At 42.3% G+C, this 16,454-nt stretch overlaps 1 protein-coding gene across 1 annotated transcript in view; it reads left to right on the forward strand.

The window, feature by feature from the left end:
* The first annotated feature begins 1,588 nt into the window (after positions 1–1,588).
* The window catches only part of SLC26A4 (solute carrier family 26 member 4), a 55,808-nt gene continuing 40,942 nt past the window's right edge, over positions 1,589–16,454 (forward strand). The window contains exons 1-6 of the mRNA XM_004602258.2: positions 1,589–1,698; positions 2,100–2,266; positions 3,833–3,972; positions 9,798–9,908; positions 12,474–12,658; positions 13,472–13,636. Of these exons, the coding sequence (XP_004602315.2) occupies positions 1,669–1,698; positions 2,100–2,266; positions 3,833–3,972; positions 9,798–9,908; positions 12,474–12,658; positions 13,472–13,636 (798 nt within the window). The 5' untranslated portion in view covers positions 1,589–1,668. The remainder of the gene's footprint in view (positions 1,699–2,099; positions 2,267–3,832; positions 3,973–9,797; positions 9,909–12,473; positions 12,659–13,471; positions 13,637–16,454) is intronic.

The raw sequence follows: 16,454 nt of genomic DNA on the forward strand, positions 1-16,454 counted from the left end.
TGAGAGCCTAAACTCTCTCGAGGCATTTCCAAATGTCAGGTATGGTAGATATAACTTTAAAAATTCTCTCCGCGGGTAGATAAGACTTATAAAGTGTATGCCTTTGGTTTTTAGGTCCCTTCTTCTTCAATAACCTTGTTTGGGTTACTTTAGCTTTTGAAGATCTATTGAAAGCTATTATTCATGCCTGGGGCGGGGGGGAGGAAGGGAATGAAGCTGCTTGTATTGTGCTGAATACAATTTCAGGGGATTTACAGGTAAATTCTCCTGAGCTGTCTGTTTCCTGGAGCTTATTAGACGTGTCACGTCTGTATTGTCCAGCTGGGTGGGGAAACAAAAGGCTGGTGTCCCAAAGGTCTATTTTTGGTAACCTTCTCTGCATTTTCTTCAGAGCACTGCTAATCAGGGGCGATCTTCCTGTTTACCCAACTCTCCAGCCCTTCATTTAAACCTGCACTAGTCAGTTTTAGCAAGATTCATCTCAGCAGAAGACAAAACACAGAAACGTGGAAGAGGGTCAGGTGCCTCTTCACTGCTGGTCTCGATTGCTGTCTAGTTTCTTTCTTCCTTGAATAAGAGACAGAATCAGAAATGTGCTACCTGGACATTTGATTTTGAATGAGGTGTGTGTGTGTGTGTGTGTGTGTGTGTGTGTGTGTGTGTGTGTATGAAGAGAGAGAGAGAGAGACAGAGAGACAGAGAGACGGAGAGACAGAGACAGATACAGAGACAGTCATAAACCTATCTAAAATTTCTGAATTCTATAAACAACCACTGGGAACTTCCAAAGAAAGACTTTCTAGAAATCTAAAGCCTCATTACATCAAACCGGCCCCTGTCCCCTTCCTTCCCTCCCCTGCTCCCCCGGCCCCATGGTATGATGAGAGAACTGGTGTTTCTAAGACTGGAGTTTCCAGATCCACACAAGCTAGGAGTCAAGGTCAGCCCTCCCTGCAATGCCCTTTGCTTCCACGCCTCTCCTGTCACCAGTTCCCCTAGGGGCTGTCCCGCCCCAGGCCTGGGCGGCCCGCATTAGTAATTGGGGACCAGTGAGGATCTGGGTGGCCCTTGCGTGACAGCCAGTCAGAGCCTCAGCCTTCCCGGTTCTGGAAAGGGAAAGCGGGAGGGAGGGCCGAGTCTTCCTTCCCGATACGACAGGTGTGTGGAAGGGGGTGGGGGGGGAAGCATCACACCCGCGGCTCCCTCTTTCCCACGAAGGTGCCTCTGTTGCTCCATAAATATAACGCCGTGCGCTATAAGAGCTGCAGAACGTCGGTCCCGGGGCATATCGGGCAGGGCGCGAGGAGCCGCAGCAGGTGAGATCGCAGCCGCTACGCGTGCAGCCTGCCTGCCCCTGCCGGCCCCGCTGGCCGCTCCGGGCGGGCGCAGAGCCCGAGGTTAGGGATGGGACCCACGGGCAGGCCGAGGGGCAGTGCCGCCTCTCCTCCTCCCCAGCTGAGCGGCCGACAGCAAACAACACCCGCCTCCCAAGAAAAAGCCCAGGGAACGCTCTGCACCGCGCGCCCCAAGTTCTGAGCGCAGGAGCGCTGCATCCCGAACCTGCCCGCAGCGCGCGCGGCCGCTGGCACCTTGGGGAGCAAGGACCCGGGGGGTCTCAGCGCCAGCTGCGCGGGGCGTGCGACCGGGGGAGGGGTCTCTGCAGCCCACATGGCCCCAGCGCTGCTTAGGTTGGCGCGGGTGGGTGGCCTAAGATTTCAGAACGCGGACAGCGCCCTAGCTGTCGGCCCGCTGGCGCGGGGTCCAACTCCCGAGCCCCCCCGCCCCCCATAGCCCCCTGACTCCAACCTTGGTGTCACTCCCTTATGGGGCAACCGAGCTGGGGTCGGGGCGCGGGTGCGGGAGACTCGAGCGGAAAATCTCGGGGACCCCTGCAGGTGGTGGGGCGCGTGGCTCGACCGCAGAGGGAGACAGAGCAGCGCGCGGTCCAGGTGGTTTGAATTAACTGTCCCCCACACAGTCCCCCTGCAGCACCCGGAGGCAGCACATGAGGGTGGGTGTGGGGACGCTCGCCTCTTCTGGTGTCGGGTGCTTCCCCTTCTGTTTCTGCCCTCGCTTCATCTGATCCTCCCTCCTCGCAGGTCAGGATGGCAGCGCCCGGGGGCCGCGCCGAGCCGCCGCCGCCCGAGTTCGGCTGCAGCTACGTGGTGTCGCGCCCGGTGTACAGCGAGCTCGCCTTCCAGCAGCAGCACGAGCAACGCCTGCACCCGCGCCGGACGCTGCGCGAGAGCCTGGCCCAGCGCTGCAGGTAGCGAGCGCGGCGGGCGCGGGCCCGCGGCGCGTGTGTGCGTCCCGCGCGCCTTCCTTGGCCCAGCGCGGCTGCGTTGGGTCTGGGACCCCCGAAGTTCACTCTCTAGTCTCAGCTCGGGGGGGAAGTGTGTTTGCGAAGCCGCCTTCGTCTTTTTCTTTCTTTTTTTTTTCTCCCCTACCCACTCTCCGGACCCCCTGGCGTGCACCCAGCGGGTAGAGCCTATCTCCCCCCTGCCTGATGGGGATGGCCCGGAGGAGAAGAGGGGGAAGGAAGGCAGAAAGAGTTGATGGGAGAGCCCAGGGGCTCCCGGCTAGACCGGTGGCCACGCAGGAATCACAGTATCAAAGCGGGTGGCGGAATCTGCCAGATGGGCCACCAGTTACTGCGCTTACAAGCAGAAGAGAATTAGAGAACCAAGTACTGCAAGAGGGTTTTTGTTTTGTCCTATTTTTAAAATCTTTTAAAAAAAAATCTGTTGTTAAAGTGCTGGGAATTTAGTTCAGCCTTAGGGCCTTTGAATGTCTGAGGCCCTAGGTTTGAACCCAGCCCACGCAACCACACGCCAGACAGACAAATAGACAAATAGACAGACAGACAGACAGACAGACACACACACACACACACACACACACACACACATTTATGGTCGAGAGCATTTCAAAAACTGTATATAAAAGTCGTGTCATATAATGAATCTGCCTCCATGTTTCTACCAAAAAATCTATGGAAACTTCATTGATGATCAGCTCCAAGTTAATTTTGTTTCATCTTTGATCACCCAGTAACCCTCTCCCTTCCACTCTTTTGGAAGCCCATGTACAGCCTAACTCTGTGTGTGTATGTGTGTCCATGTTTCAATATAATATTTAGGAATTTTTGTCAAATATGTGATTACAATTTTTATCACACTTAAAAATAAAATAATTCTTTATTACAAAAAACTAAGTCAATATTAGAACGTTCAGAGGTCTCATAAAAATAATTTTTAAAACAGTTGTTTGATCCAGAAGTCAAATAATGTTCAACTACTGTTAATATGGCTTTTTTGTTAAATCTATAGGTTGTCGGTTGCAAAATAGAAAGTAAGGTATGACAAGGTATACAGTCATGATGTTAAGGTTTTTGTAAAACCTGGCTCCGGGTTAACATTGCCAAAATATACAGAACATGTTTGTTTTTCTTTAAGGAGAAAGACGAACTAGAAGAAGGCGCCGGGGCTAGAAGTCTGAACATTAATCTCCATTTGGAGACTCCACATTGACCAATCTGTGGCTGGGTCATAAAATGGGTTCTTGTGTTGGGTTATTTTCTCAGAGGATTAAAAAAGGTGGGAGAGAGGAGGGAGCACTTAATCCTGCGTTTTCTACCACAGTGCATTTAAAAGTGTAGATAGGGTTCTTGGCAAAAGTCTGGCAAACACTTCAGTGTTAGTATTGTCCATGCAATTCTTTGTCTTTATCCAAATGATTGCAAACATTTGCATAGTTTGGCTAAACACTGTGATTTGTGTTTGGTTGTGACTGGGACTGAACTGGAAACCTTGTTATCTTGTTTTTTTGGCAGTTGTTCAAGAAAGAGAGCCATTGGTGTACTGAAGACCCTCCTGCCCATCTTGGACTGGCTCCCCAAATACCGGGTCAAGGAGTGGCTGCTTAGTGATGTCGTTTCTGGAGTCAGTACCGGGCTAGTGGCTACACTGCAAGGTAAGATTATCATGGCTTGGTTCTGAGTGATGCAAAACTGTCTCTGGGAGCAGTTCTTAACCTCCCCAGGCCCCAGCACTCTGGACGAAAGGCTGGCTCAGACTCAAGGCTCCATCCTGCCTCCCAAGTCCCTCAGTGGAGAGATTTGTTTCTTTCTTTCCCTTTTTTAGACTTTTCTTCTCCAAAAGCCCTGATCTTCTCTAGCTAGATGGACCCAGCAAGTATCCCGCCACCCCAGTAGGAACTTTCCAAATTGATCAATAAATGCCTATTTGTAACACCTATTATTAGTGAAATAATACTTATCCTCATTACAAGTGCTGTACTCTGATTTTTTAAAATTCAATTCCATCTATTCTGTTTATATTTTTAAATGATCGTAGTCTATTATTCCTATGCATCCCACATTGGCATTTTGAAACTATCTTAAAGTTTAAAAGAAGTATTTTAGTTTGCACTCAATATAAGTATTTTTCTGCCCTTCTCCTCCCCCTTATATTTGTCTCATTATTTTAATCTTCTGGTAAAATGTCCCAGATAGATGATTTTTAAAACTTTTTTGATTTTTATTTATCTATTCTCAATTTCATTTTTTGTGAGACACCCAGCACTGCTCAGGGGCTTCTCCTGGCTCTGTGCTCAGGGTTCACTCCTGGCCATGCTCAGGGGACCATATGCAATGCTAGGAATTGATCTGTGATTGACTGTGTGTAAGGCAAGCACCTTAACCCCTGTACTATCCCTCTAGCCCTATGATTATTTTTTAATGGGCTTTATGCCCAAATTTTATGAGCATCTTAGAAATTTGCTGCATAATGGCTGGATTGCAATATGGGCCTTTTCTTCCCACACTCCTCCCCACATCTTCATCATCTTTCTGCCACCTCTGTCAAGTCCATGGACCATAAAAACAGAAACATTATTTATTATAATTTAATGGAGTACCTCATATGTGCCAGGTGCTCAGTGAGCTGACATAGGCATACTACCTATTTACAAACATTTCAAAGAAGAGGACAATGTGTAGTTGGTGCTTCTGCAGGGCCACTTGCAAAAACAGTGCCCACAGGAGCCCACTGCCCAGCCTTAGAGGTCTTAGAAACAGCATCTCGTAGGGGTTGTAGTCAAAATCGAGTTTCTCTGAAGGTTTACCAAGTTTACCAAGTGATAGAACATACGGTTGGGGTGGTGATGCATAGAAAGATGGATGGAAAATAGACTCTTGTGAAAATGAGTAATGATTGTTGAGCAATGTGGTGAGCAAAATTTGTTTATGGCGTGCTCCAGATTACAGAGTAGACTAGGTAGATTCCCACTACGGAAATATACCATTTCAGCAGCCCCAGAATAGAGTTGCAGTCTGATCTGCCCAGTCAGAGGGAGGGGACCGTGCCATGTGTAAGTTAAAACAATTCCAGACACCTGTATGCACAGTGGACTCCAAAGGCTGTGACGAAGAGAGTGTGTCACTCTCACTCTAGGAACACTACAACATCTATTGTGTGTGTTCAGCTTATAACTAACACATAAAATGACACAACATAGATGCCTCCAGAAATACTGAAGAGAATTGAATTGCATTTCTTAAAATCAACTTTATATGCAAAATATGTAGAGATTTTTAAGCCCTGTTTTCTCAACTTTTCATAGGCAAGCATTTTAGAATAATTCATTTCCAGCTGGGGAGATGGCTCCAAGGACTAAAGCATGTTTTGCACAAAGGCGTTTCCAGTTCAAAGCCGAACACAGCAGCACCAAAGCACCCACTTGAGGCACTGCTGGGGGCAATTTCCCAAGCAGTTCAGGATGTGGCCATATATATATATATATATATATATATATATATATATATATATATATATGAGGTTTTTTTTTTTTTTGGTTTTTGGGTCACACCCGGCGATGCACAGGGGTTACTCCTGGCTCTTCACTCAGGAATCAGCCCTGGCGGTGCTCAGGAGACCATATGGGATGCTGGGATTCGAACCCGGGTCGGCCGCGTGCAAGGCAAACGCCCTACCCGCTGTGCTATCGCTCCAGCCCCTATATATATGAGTTTTAATTCTGTTTATTGTATGTCAGACATTAAGCAAATGGTTCGGGCCAGTTATATCACGTAATATTGACAAAAGCTATTCTTAACTGCCTTTTTAACAGATGAGAAATCAATTCACTCTTGCCCGAGGTTGTGGAACTTGTAAAGTGATATTGTGGAGATCTACACCCAGAGTCTAATTCCTAGGGTCTTAGCATATACACTGTGTAGCTCTTTAGGAGAACCATCTTCCAGAAACATATGCTCTATAAAATTATCTTTGTAAGGTGAATTTCTGGGAGATTGGCCTCCTTATCATACACAAATTCACATAACAAATGTTTATAGACCAGTTCTACAAACATCAGAATTTAGTGGCTTATTTATTATAGGCCTTATAGACCTCAGTACCATCGTAGGTAGAGGAAGTAGATGATAGACTGATATTTACGGGTTGTGATAGCCACTAAAGTGGATGAAACATGCTGGGATAAGGATCAATTGGAGAACGGAAAGGTCTACTGCAGAGACTGTTAATGGAAGGACTGACTGAGGGGACAGATTTAAGGAGAGATGGCAAGTACTGAACCAGCTGAAAACTGTATCACTAGAGATGTTAAGCCTTAAGGCCAAACAATATTTTATGGAGGAGCAGGAGGAATTCTAGTTTGGGTGGAGTGCAGAGAGGGGAGGGGAGGGGAGCCGATGAGATAAGGTTAGGCTGGGCCCCAGGCATCTCACCTGCTTTACCTTGGTCTCAGCCCTGAGGAAATATGCATTAGCTTGAACCAGACCATGCTGAGGGTGGAGAGCGTACTGGCAGATCTTTTGGAGCATGGATCTCATGTGCCCAGTAATAGTGTAAGGACAGAGATGAAAACCACAGATAACTCCAAGGATTTGGGCTTGGGTAGCCAAAACGGGTTTTATTACAAAGACTGACTGAGGAGCTGTTTTGGGATGCCAATCAAGAGTTTCCTGTTGCACATGTTAAATTTAAGATATGTGTAAAGACATCTAAGTGGGTCTACCAAATATAAAACGGAGCCACTACAAGTGTGGAAGTCAGAAAGCATTCTGGGCTAGATTTTTTAGAATTTAGAAAATCACCCCTGCACAGGTGACATAAATGGTTAGGAGTGCCTGGGCCCCAGGTAGGAGGGAAAACAGAGGAACTGAGAGTGTTTAGAGATTAATAAGATGAGGGGCCCATGAAGAAACATGGGGAGGGTAGGTTGAGGAAGTTAAAGAAAAAGAATGCTGGAGGCCATGGAGAATAGAAGCCAAGAGAGGGGCGTTTGTGGAGGCGAGGTTTGGGCCATATTATACTGTGCTCAGGACTTACTCCTGGCCCTGTGCTCAGGGATCAAGCACCTATAAGAAAGTAGGGCACTTGCTTTGCACACAGCCAACTTGGATTTGATCTTTGGCATCCCATATAATTCCCCATGCCCCACCAGCAGTGATCCCTGACTGCAAAGCCAGATCTGCCCGCCCCTCCCCCCCACAGCAGTGAAGGGTTTGCTCTCCTCTTCCTCCTTTTGCAAAGAAGAAAGGTTTTCCAAAGTTTACTCGCATCACCTCCCCATAGTGTCATCACTCAGTGTATGAACCAACAGAGTCCGTGGTTTTCACCAATGGCCTGGATTTCTTTACAACTTGTATTCTTTCAAAGTTGTTAACCAAGTTCCTTAAAAATAACAGTGCTTACAGTATATCTGAGGATTAGTAATCCCTAAGCAGGACAGTCTACATGTAAACAAAGTCCCCAGAGCCAGGACTCTAAGAACGGCAAACAAAATTTAGGGAAAGTGGACATTTGAGTCAAAGTCTGTAGAAAATGAGAGGCTGTGCTTTCATTCCTGTTCCTTCTCCATTTGACTGAGTTCTGTGGGCCGGCTTTCCTTTCTTGGATCCGATTGTTGTGATTCATTGTCATTTATAGATGTGAACTATTCTATCAGTAATACATTGTTTTCTAGAATATAAACTCTGTAAGACAGAGACCAAAGACTTTGTTTCATTCTCTCCCATATTCCTCAAAACTTCAAACTGTGGATGGCAGACGTAGGCAGATAACCAATAGTTGTCAAATGAATACACAAATGCCCCTTGTATAAACTTGGGAAATACATAAAAGGAATATGAAAAAAATATATATCCTCCACAGACTATAAGCTGTCTTTGATCTATCACATATCCTTGTAAATCTCCTAGGCACATAAGTGCATCTCTATATAAATAAAGTATAAAGAAGTCCTGGATTTGAACTATGGCACCACCTGGGCCACTGAGCACTGCTAGAGTGAGTACTATGCTAGGTGTAGCCCCCAGCATTCTCAGGGCATGTGGCCTGAAAACAAATCAACAAAGTTTAAAGAAATATCTGAGATTGATAAACTATAGTTTCAGGATAGTGTGGGGACCTCTTGAGGGTAGATGGAGGAAAGAGGATCAGATCAAGGAAGAAATTTACAGCATCAATTCTACTTGCAATAACATATTCTTAAATTGGATGGTGAATATATGAATAATTTTTATACATCATACAAGTAGCTATGTTAAGTAGTTTTTTGTACACCAATATTTCTATTATTTAAACATCTTCTGCTTTATTTTTTTCTGCTTACAAGAAACATGTTTATATGTTTGGGTAATAAGGGTGAAACAATGTCTACTTATCAGAAATTTGAATGCTGTTTTCCTCACATATTTTTCTCACTTTTTAATACTTTATCTCCCTGTTCACAACTGTATTTCTAGACATCTTGTCAATTTTATCTCATAGAATTATAATGTGTAAAGTAAAATTTAATTAACCACTGTGGGAGGCTAGTCATTTAATAAGGGACTTCGTATACTGGTGTGCCAGTAAGCTTGGTTTGTTGCACTTCTCCCCAACTCTTTGTCCTTCCTTTTCTTTTCTTTCATTTTTTAAAAAATTAATGCTGGGAATCAAACCCTGGCTCTCACTTTTACTATACCACTGGGCCACATCCTCAGAACCTTACTATTTAAAATATAATCTTAAAAAAATTTTTGTAATTGCTCAAGGGTCAAGGGACTTAAGTTACTTTCATTGAGTATAATGTGGGAGGTAATACAAGGTAAGCTCTCGACTACCTGAAAAATTAGCCCATAATATAAGGAAGCATCATTATCATTTTCTGCCGTGCCTCATGGAAAGGCTATAATTATTCCATCCATGAGGTTCTCAACGCAGTGCAAGCATTCATGCACTCATAACTCATGACTGAGGGTTACAGGGGTAGACTCCCAGAGGGATTTATCTCTCTCTCCAGGTGAGAGTTGTCTTGCTTGCTGTTATAGTTTTTCTTGGATTGGATCTAATTTTTCTCTTCCTTTCCCCCCAAAAAGAGAGAAAGGAGCAGTGCAACCAACAGTGATGGTCTTGCAGAATTTAGAGAAGCAATGAATTCCCATGAAACCATCTTTGTGCAAATCTATCCTGAGCCTTGGGGCTGAACTGATGACATTTTTATTCAACAACTGACTTGACTTTTTCTTCCCACTTGTCAGATGAGTGGAAGATTGAATTACTAATAATTGAGTCGATTCATTTGAGTAGGTGATGCGTGTAGATGCAATCTACCCCAGATGATTCGGATTATGTTCTGTCCTCTCACAGAGCCACAGACTGTATGAAAAATAAGGAGACCACTGAGGACAAACTACAAATTAAGGATCTCTATGCAATGGCTTTTGTTTATACAGTAGAAATATACCATAACTTTTTTGCTGTGAATTTAATCATTGGATGTACTTCTAGGCATGGCGTATGCCCTACTAGCTGCAGTGCCGCTGGGATTTGGTCTCTACTCTGCCTTTTTCCCTATCCTGACGTACTTTATCTTTGGAACATCAAGACACATCTCAGTTGGTAATTATAAATACTTATTGCTTCTTTGTTTACTCATCTTTAGTATAGTTTGACTTTGTTGTGTGCAATATGCTTCAATAACTTGGTTAATGTTATCTAGGGAAATGGGACGCAGTGCTTTGCTTTCCCTGTTCCATGATGCAATGATTCTTCTTAGCTTTCAAGATACTGTGCTGATATAAGCTTTACACTTTGAGTGTTTGTGAGTGTGTGTGTGTGTGTGTGTGTGTGTGTGTGTGTGTGTGTTCTAGCAAGAGCCAGAGTTTGAACCTAGGGCACCATGCACACAATATTTTTAGCTTTTTTTCTATAAAGAAGAGAAAAATTGAAAAACTATAAAACTTAACAGCCGATTTTCAAACTTTAGCAGGTTTGATTTTTTAAAAAATGTAACCAATTTGATTTCCAAAAAGTGTTACCTTCCAAAATAAAAAGCAATGAGGAAAGAAAAAAATCGTCAAGCTACTGTTTCATTAAATCAACGTAGCATTTACTAAATTGTGTTCTCAAATACATATTCATTGTTTCATTAAAGAGCACACTTATTTTAAGTCACTAATATTGGAACACTGGAAAAATCTTGCCAAAACAATTTAGAAGTTAAACTTGGCTTTCTTTCTTGGTATGGCTCAAAATAGATTTATTTCCTGCCATACTTAAATTTTAAATTCTTTTTTGCAAAAGTGTTCTAGCAAGTGACTGTCTTAATGCTATTTTGCAACTTTGACATTTATACGAGAGATAATTTTGCTCTTCCATCCATCTGCTGGCTAGACATGTCTATCTGGACAAACCTCTTGAAATGAATATAGCCATTTACTGTCTCCCTGTCCTGCAGCCTTGTCATTCATTGTATTTCCCTGTGATACAATGAGCATTATTTGACTTGTTTGCAGAAGGAAATCAAGGAGGGGTATTTGAGGAAAGAATTTCTTCACTTGAGTGAATCGTCAGTCAGTATCAAATGCTTGACAAAGATTAGAAACATATAGGCTGCTTTACTGTTCTTTTTTTCCTTCTTTCTTTCCATCTTTCTTTCTTTCCTTCTTTCTTTTGTTCTTTCTTCATTCCTCCCTCCCTTTCTTTCTGCCTCCCCTCCTTCCTTCTTTCCTCCCCTCCTTTCTTTCTTTCTTTCTTTCTTTCTTTCTTTCTTTCTTTCTTTCTTTCTTTCTTTCTTTCTTTCTTTCTTTCTTTCTTTCTTTCTTTCTTTCTTTCTTTCTTTCTTTCTTTCTTTCTTTCATTCTTCCTGGGTCACACCCGGCAATGCACAGGGGTTATTCCTGGCTCATACACTCAGTAATTACTCCTAGTGGTGCTCAGGGAACCATATGGGATGCTGGGGATTGAACTTGGGCCGGCCTCGTGTAAGGCAAACACCCTACCCACTGTGCTATTGCTCTAGCCCCTCTTTCTTTCTGTATCTGTCCCTTTCATTAAGACTGACATATATCTAGCCAAATCTCATCCATTGTTGATGAGAATGTCATCTGGTTCAATCTCCATTGAAAAAAAATATGAAGATTTCCCCAAAAAGTAGGACTAGAACTTCCATACGATACAGCAATACCACTTACTTGGCATCTATCCCCCAAACATAAAAATATTAATTCAAAATTATATGTGCTCATCTATGTCAACACTTCACTGTACAATAACCAAGATATGGAAGCAACCCCAATGCCCAACTACAGATGAATGGATAAAATACTGTGGTACATGTATACAATGCAGTTACTATGCAGTTCTAAGAAAGAACAAAATCATGCAATTTGTAGCAGCATTGATGGAACTAAAGGATATCATGCTTTGTATTTTATAAATTTTATAAATTTTATAAATTAAAGGATGTTGGTAATACACTCTCCCAGCTGTCAAGTTTTGCATGATCAAATCGGATCATCATTATAATGGATAAATATATATTTGGGGTCAAAGAGATAGTATAGTGGATAAGGCTCTTACCTTGCATGTGGCCAACCTGGGGTCAGTCCCCCAAATCTCATATAATCTCCCGAGCCTTACCAGGAGTTGCCCCTGAATACAGAGCCAAAATCCCTGATCACCAAGAATGATCCCCAAACAGACAAATAAACAAAAATCATAGTATTTTTTAAACCTAGAGTCTTAGACTGGCTTTGGATATGCAAAAAAAAGAGAAACTAGATAACTCATTTTGCGCTGTCCCTAATTTTGACCCTGGAATATCAACAAGCCAGGATTCAGCTTGTGTATCACCTCCCTCCAGGAGACTTTTCCTAAACAACCCTCCCCACCAGTATTCTCTGCTTCCAAACCTGTACACATGAACAACACGCAAAGATAAGTTAGACTTTATACCTGTGTACGTACAAAGCATCCTGCACAGTGCATTATAATATCCTAACAATGACTCTCGTGCTTGCTTTAGGGCAACAGATGCTTTGAGACATCTGTATTGTAGCTTCTCTTGTGAACAATGTTCTCCCGGTCACAGTTAAGGATCTTTACACGCCTTTCTAATTCTATGTGAACACAAACATTTGTGGTGAATAATTATTAATGATAGAGGCATTTTTTTCTCCTTAGGCCCTTTCCCAGTGGTCAGTTTGATGGTGGGATCTGTTGTTCTGAGCATGGCTCCAGATGAAGACTTTCTCATATCCAACGATAACGGAACTGCATTAAATACTACGGTCATCGACACTGTAGCTAGAGATTCAGCAAGAGTGGAGATTGCAAGCACCTTTACTCTTTTGGTTGGAATCATACAGGTAGTGGATTTACACATGATCTTTATTTGCATGTACTATCTATAAGTCCTGTGGCCTTGAGATTTAAAACCAAGCTTAAGGACTCAAAAGCAGAACAAAGAAGTATACTGGACTGCAAAGTTATTTTGTAAACTTGTTTAGGTTAGCTGCTAAAAAAAGTAAGACTGTGTTTATTAAGGCCCACTTATCATTGCAGTCAAGATGGGGAGGGGGAAGCAGTTAAATGTGTGTGGTTCAAATGCGGATGAGAGAAAGAAAGTGTGCAAGAAACCATGTAGTAGACAAAATTGTTTCTGTGAACAGAATTATGAGGAAAGTCACAGAAATAAACTATGTGGTCTTACATTTATTAATATATATCTGAAATATTCAAGGTTTATGTTACACGTGGTTTACATATTTTGCTGCTGTTCATTTGGGAGATTGGGGTCACACCCAGTGGTGCTCAGGGATAGTCCTGACTCTTTGCTCCGGAGTGACCCCTGCAGGTCCTTGGGAGACCGTATGTGGTGACAAGAATCTAACCAAATCCACAGTATTCAAGCATTCAAAATGAACCCCTTAACACCTGTCCTATCTGTCTGGCTCCTACAAATTTTAGAGTGGCAGAGGGAAAGAAATTCAGATATGTATCCTACAGGTATTTTTGGGTTATATTCAAGTTACCCACATTTTTGTTGATGTTCAGTTTACTACAGCCATACCACCCTAAATGCAGCCAGTCTTGTCTGATGTTATTTTTAAAGCATTCATATTTTAGGAGAATTGGTTCTTCTCCCGGGCACACATTAAAATCGCTTCTTCTGGTTCTAGTTGATATTTGGAGGTTTGCAGATTGGATTCATAGTGCGATATCTGGCAGATCCACTGGTTGGTGGATTTACAACTGCAGCTGCCTTCCAAGTCTTGGTCTCACAGCTAAAGATCGTCCTCAATGTTTCAACCCAAAACTATAATGGCGTTCTCTCCATTATTTATGTAAGTAGCTTCTTAATCAAATGCTTCTTTTCATTGCTGTGTTTTTGTTTGCGGTGGCCACATCTCACCATGCTCAGGGATTATTCCTGGCTCTGCACTCAAGAGATCGTACTCAGAGGAACATATGCAATGCTGAGGATTGAATCAGGGTCAGTCAGATGCAAGGCAAGTGCCTAACCTAATGTACTACTTATCTGGCACTCAGGATGCTTTTGACTCATTGAGTAAAATATATCTTCTTCTTGATCCTGAGTCTGTAAAGCATCCATGCTCCATATATCTGTAATTTAGGAACCACTGAAAACATTCTCTTAGAACAAAAGAGAATGCCCTGCCACAGAGATGGGGTGGGGCGGGGGGATGGGAGGGATAATGGGAAAATTGGTGGAGGAGAATGGGCACTGGTGGAAGGATGTAAACAAAATGCAAACAAGAAAGTTCATAAGTTTGTAACTGAACCTCACGGTGATTCACTAATAAAAATTAAAAAAAAAAAGAAAACATTCTCTTAAAGGAGTAATAGGCTCAGAAGTAGCATTGAAAAAGGCAGATTTCACAAAACATGGTTTCCTGCGGGTGGCCATGGTTTTACGAGTGCCACTACTTTAAAATTAGTATTGAAAGCAAAGTAGTATAGCAAAATAAAAACTGGTCTGGGATATATCATACTTGAATTCTAATCTTAACTTTGCTTCTAAACAAGCTAGGTGATTTTAGGTGTGCCCTGTGGGATAGTAGCTTAAAATTCAGGTTTGGAAATGGAAAAACTGGATTCAAATTCTGATTCTCATTTACCAGCTATGTAAAGCAAATCACCAGGCCTCAGCTTCCTTCTTTGTAAAATGAAGTTGGTAATAGTATCTATCAACTAAGTTAAATAAGGATATATGAGAAGTACTTGTCCCAGAGGCTGGCACATAACAAGCCTACTTTTTTTGGAGTCAAAAAAAAATTCTGAAATTATTACTTCACACCTCAGACTTCTTTTCTTTTTTTATTTGTAAAATGAAATGATGGGAGATGTGTTTCCAACCCTGAGTCCATCAAATGTATAATGTAAATGTCTGAGCAATTATAGATGAGAAAGAACATTAGATTCAGAGATGATTCAACATGCAAAAGAGATGCAAAAGAAGGATGTAGATAACACTAATTAGATTTGAAAAAGTTCATGGATCTAAATATATATTCTATAAAAAGCACATCATTGATGTCGTAAAAGTGGTGGTAATAGTAACATGATGTCACCCCTAACTTAGGGGAAATGATACTAGGCAAATATTATACGTCATTAGGAATGAAGTTTGAGTCCTTTTATGACCCTGTATTAGTTTCTAACATAGTGTAATATCATGCAAGCATACTGAAAAATGAGTAAGGTGGACATGAATTTGCACCTTTCATTAGAGTACCTTGGTTCCACGTTACTCCATTCAACAAATATAGCCAAGCACCTAAAGAGCTTGAGAACCATAATAAGCAGTGAGAGTAGGTAGAGAGGCTATCTATAATGTAATATAATGACGAAGATTGTAGACTTTGAACTTCAATAGATTTGCATATAATTTTTATTATTTTTAAAAGATTTTTATTTTTTAACTAAGACTCCATGATTTACAGTTATTCGTGTTGCATCTTAGGCATACTATGTTCTAACCCCAGTCACACCAACAGTGTCAACTTCCCGCTACCAGTATTGCCAGGTTTCTTCCCACCATCTGTCCCGCCGGACCAACAGCTACATCTTTGACAGGCACAACATTTTTTTTTTAATTTTATTGAATCACTGTGAGATAGTTACAAGCTTTCATGTTTGGGTTGCAATCATACAATGATCAAACACCCATCCCTCCACCAGTGCACATTCCCCACCACCAACATAGGCACAACATTTTTTAAGTTTGTTTGTTGTGGTTTGGACCTTCTGCTCTCACTGTCACTGAAAAATCCTATGAAATTCTACAAATACTACCCAATGGGTTTGGGAAATGTAATCTTTAACTTCCCAAAGACTCAGTGTTCTCAATTGCAAAATGGAGGTAATGAAGTAGCTTTTCTTAAAGTTGTGATTACAAATGAAAATTAGTGTAAAGCACTAAGCACCATATCTAGCACATAGTAAGAATTCAGTTTATTGTTTTTATGGTCATGGTGAACAGATCTTATTCTCTTTCTTGGGATGCACCCTGTTTAAAGATCTTAGCACAGTTTTTTTTCTGATTTAGTATTGTTTATCCTTGTTTCTTTCCCCCTCCAACCAATTCCTCTGTTAACTGAAATCTTTGAGGGTCCTTTTTGTTTTGTTTTGTTTTGTTTTGGAGGTGATGCTTGGTGCTGCCCAGGGCTAACTCCTGGCTCTGCATTCAGGGATCTCTCCTGGCAGGCTCAGGGAACCATATGTGGTGAAGGAATCGAACTGGGTTTGGCAGCATACAATGCAAGTGCCCTCTCCACTGTGCCGTCTCTGTGCCTCTATACCGCCCATTCATTTTAAACCACTATGCCACTATGCTAAGAAAGAGATAAGGGAAGCCATTTACTAGATTGATACTACATGCTTCATTTTGTCCTGTTCCAAGGGTGAAAATGAAATTGAGAATCCTGCCCAGGTGGTGAGAGTTTTGAGAGCCACCGTTCAGATTGATCAGATTCATTACTCTGGATCTTGATCAGATTCATTACTCTGGGTCTATTTTGGTGTGCACAGTTTAAGTCATTTAATTTCAGAAAGTAAATTTAATGGCTGATCAATATGTAAACAAAATGTTAGGTTATTTTGTTTGTCCCTTTTGAGCCAGGAATTGAAACTGGGTCTTAT

Source organism: Sorex araneus, chromosome 1 (genome assembly GCF_027595985.1).
Source record: "Sorex araneus isolate mSorAra2 chromosome 1, mSorAra2.pri, whole genome shotgun sequence".
Classification (NCBI taxonomy): Eukaryota; Metazoa; Chordata; class Mammalia; order Eulipotyphla; family Soricidae; genus Sorex; species Sorex araneus.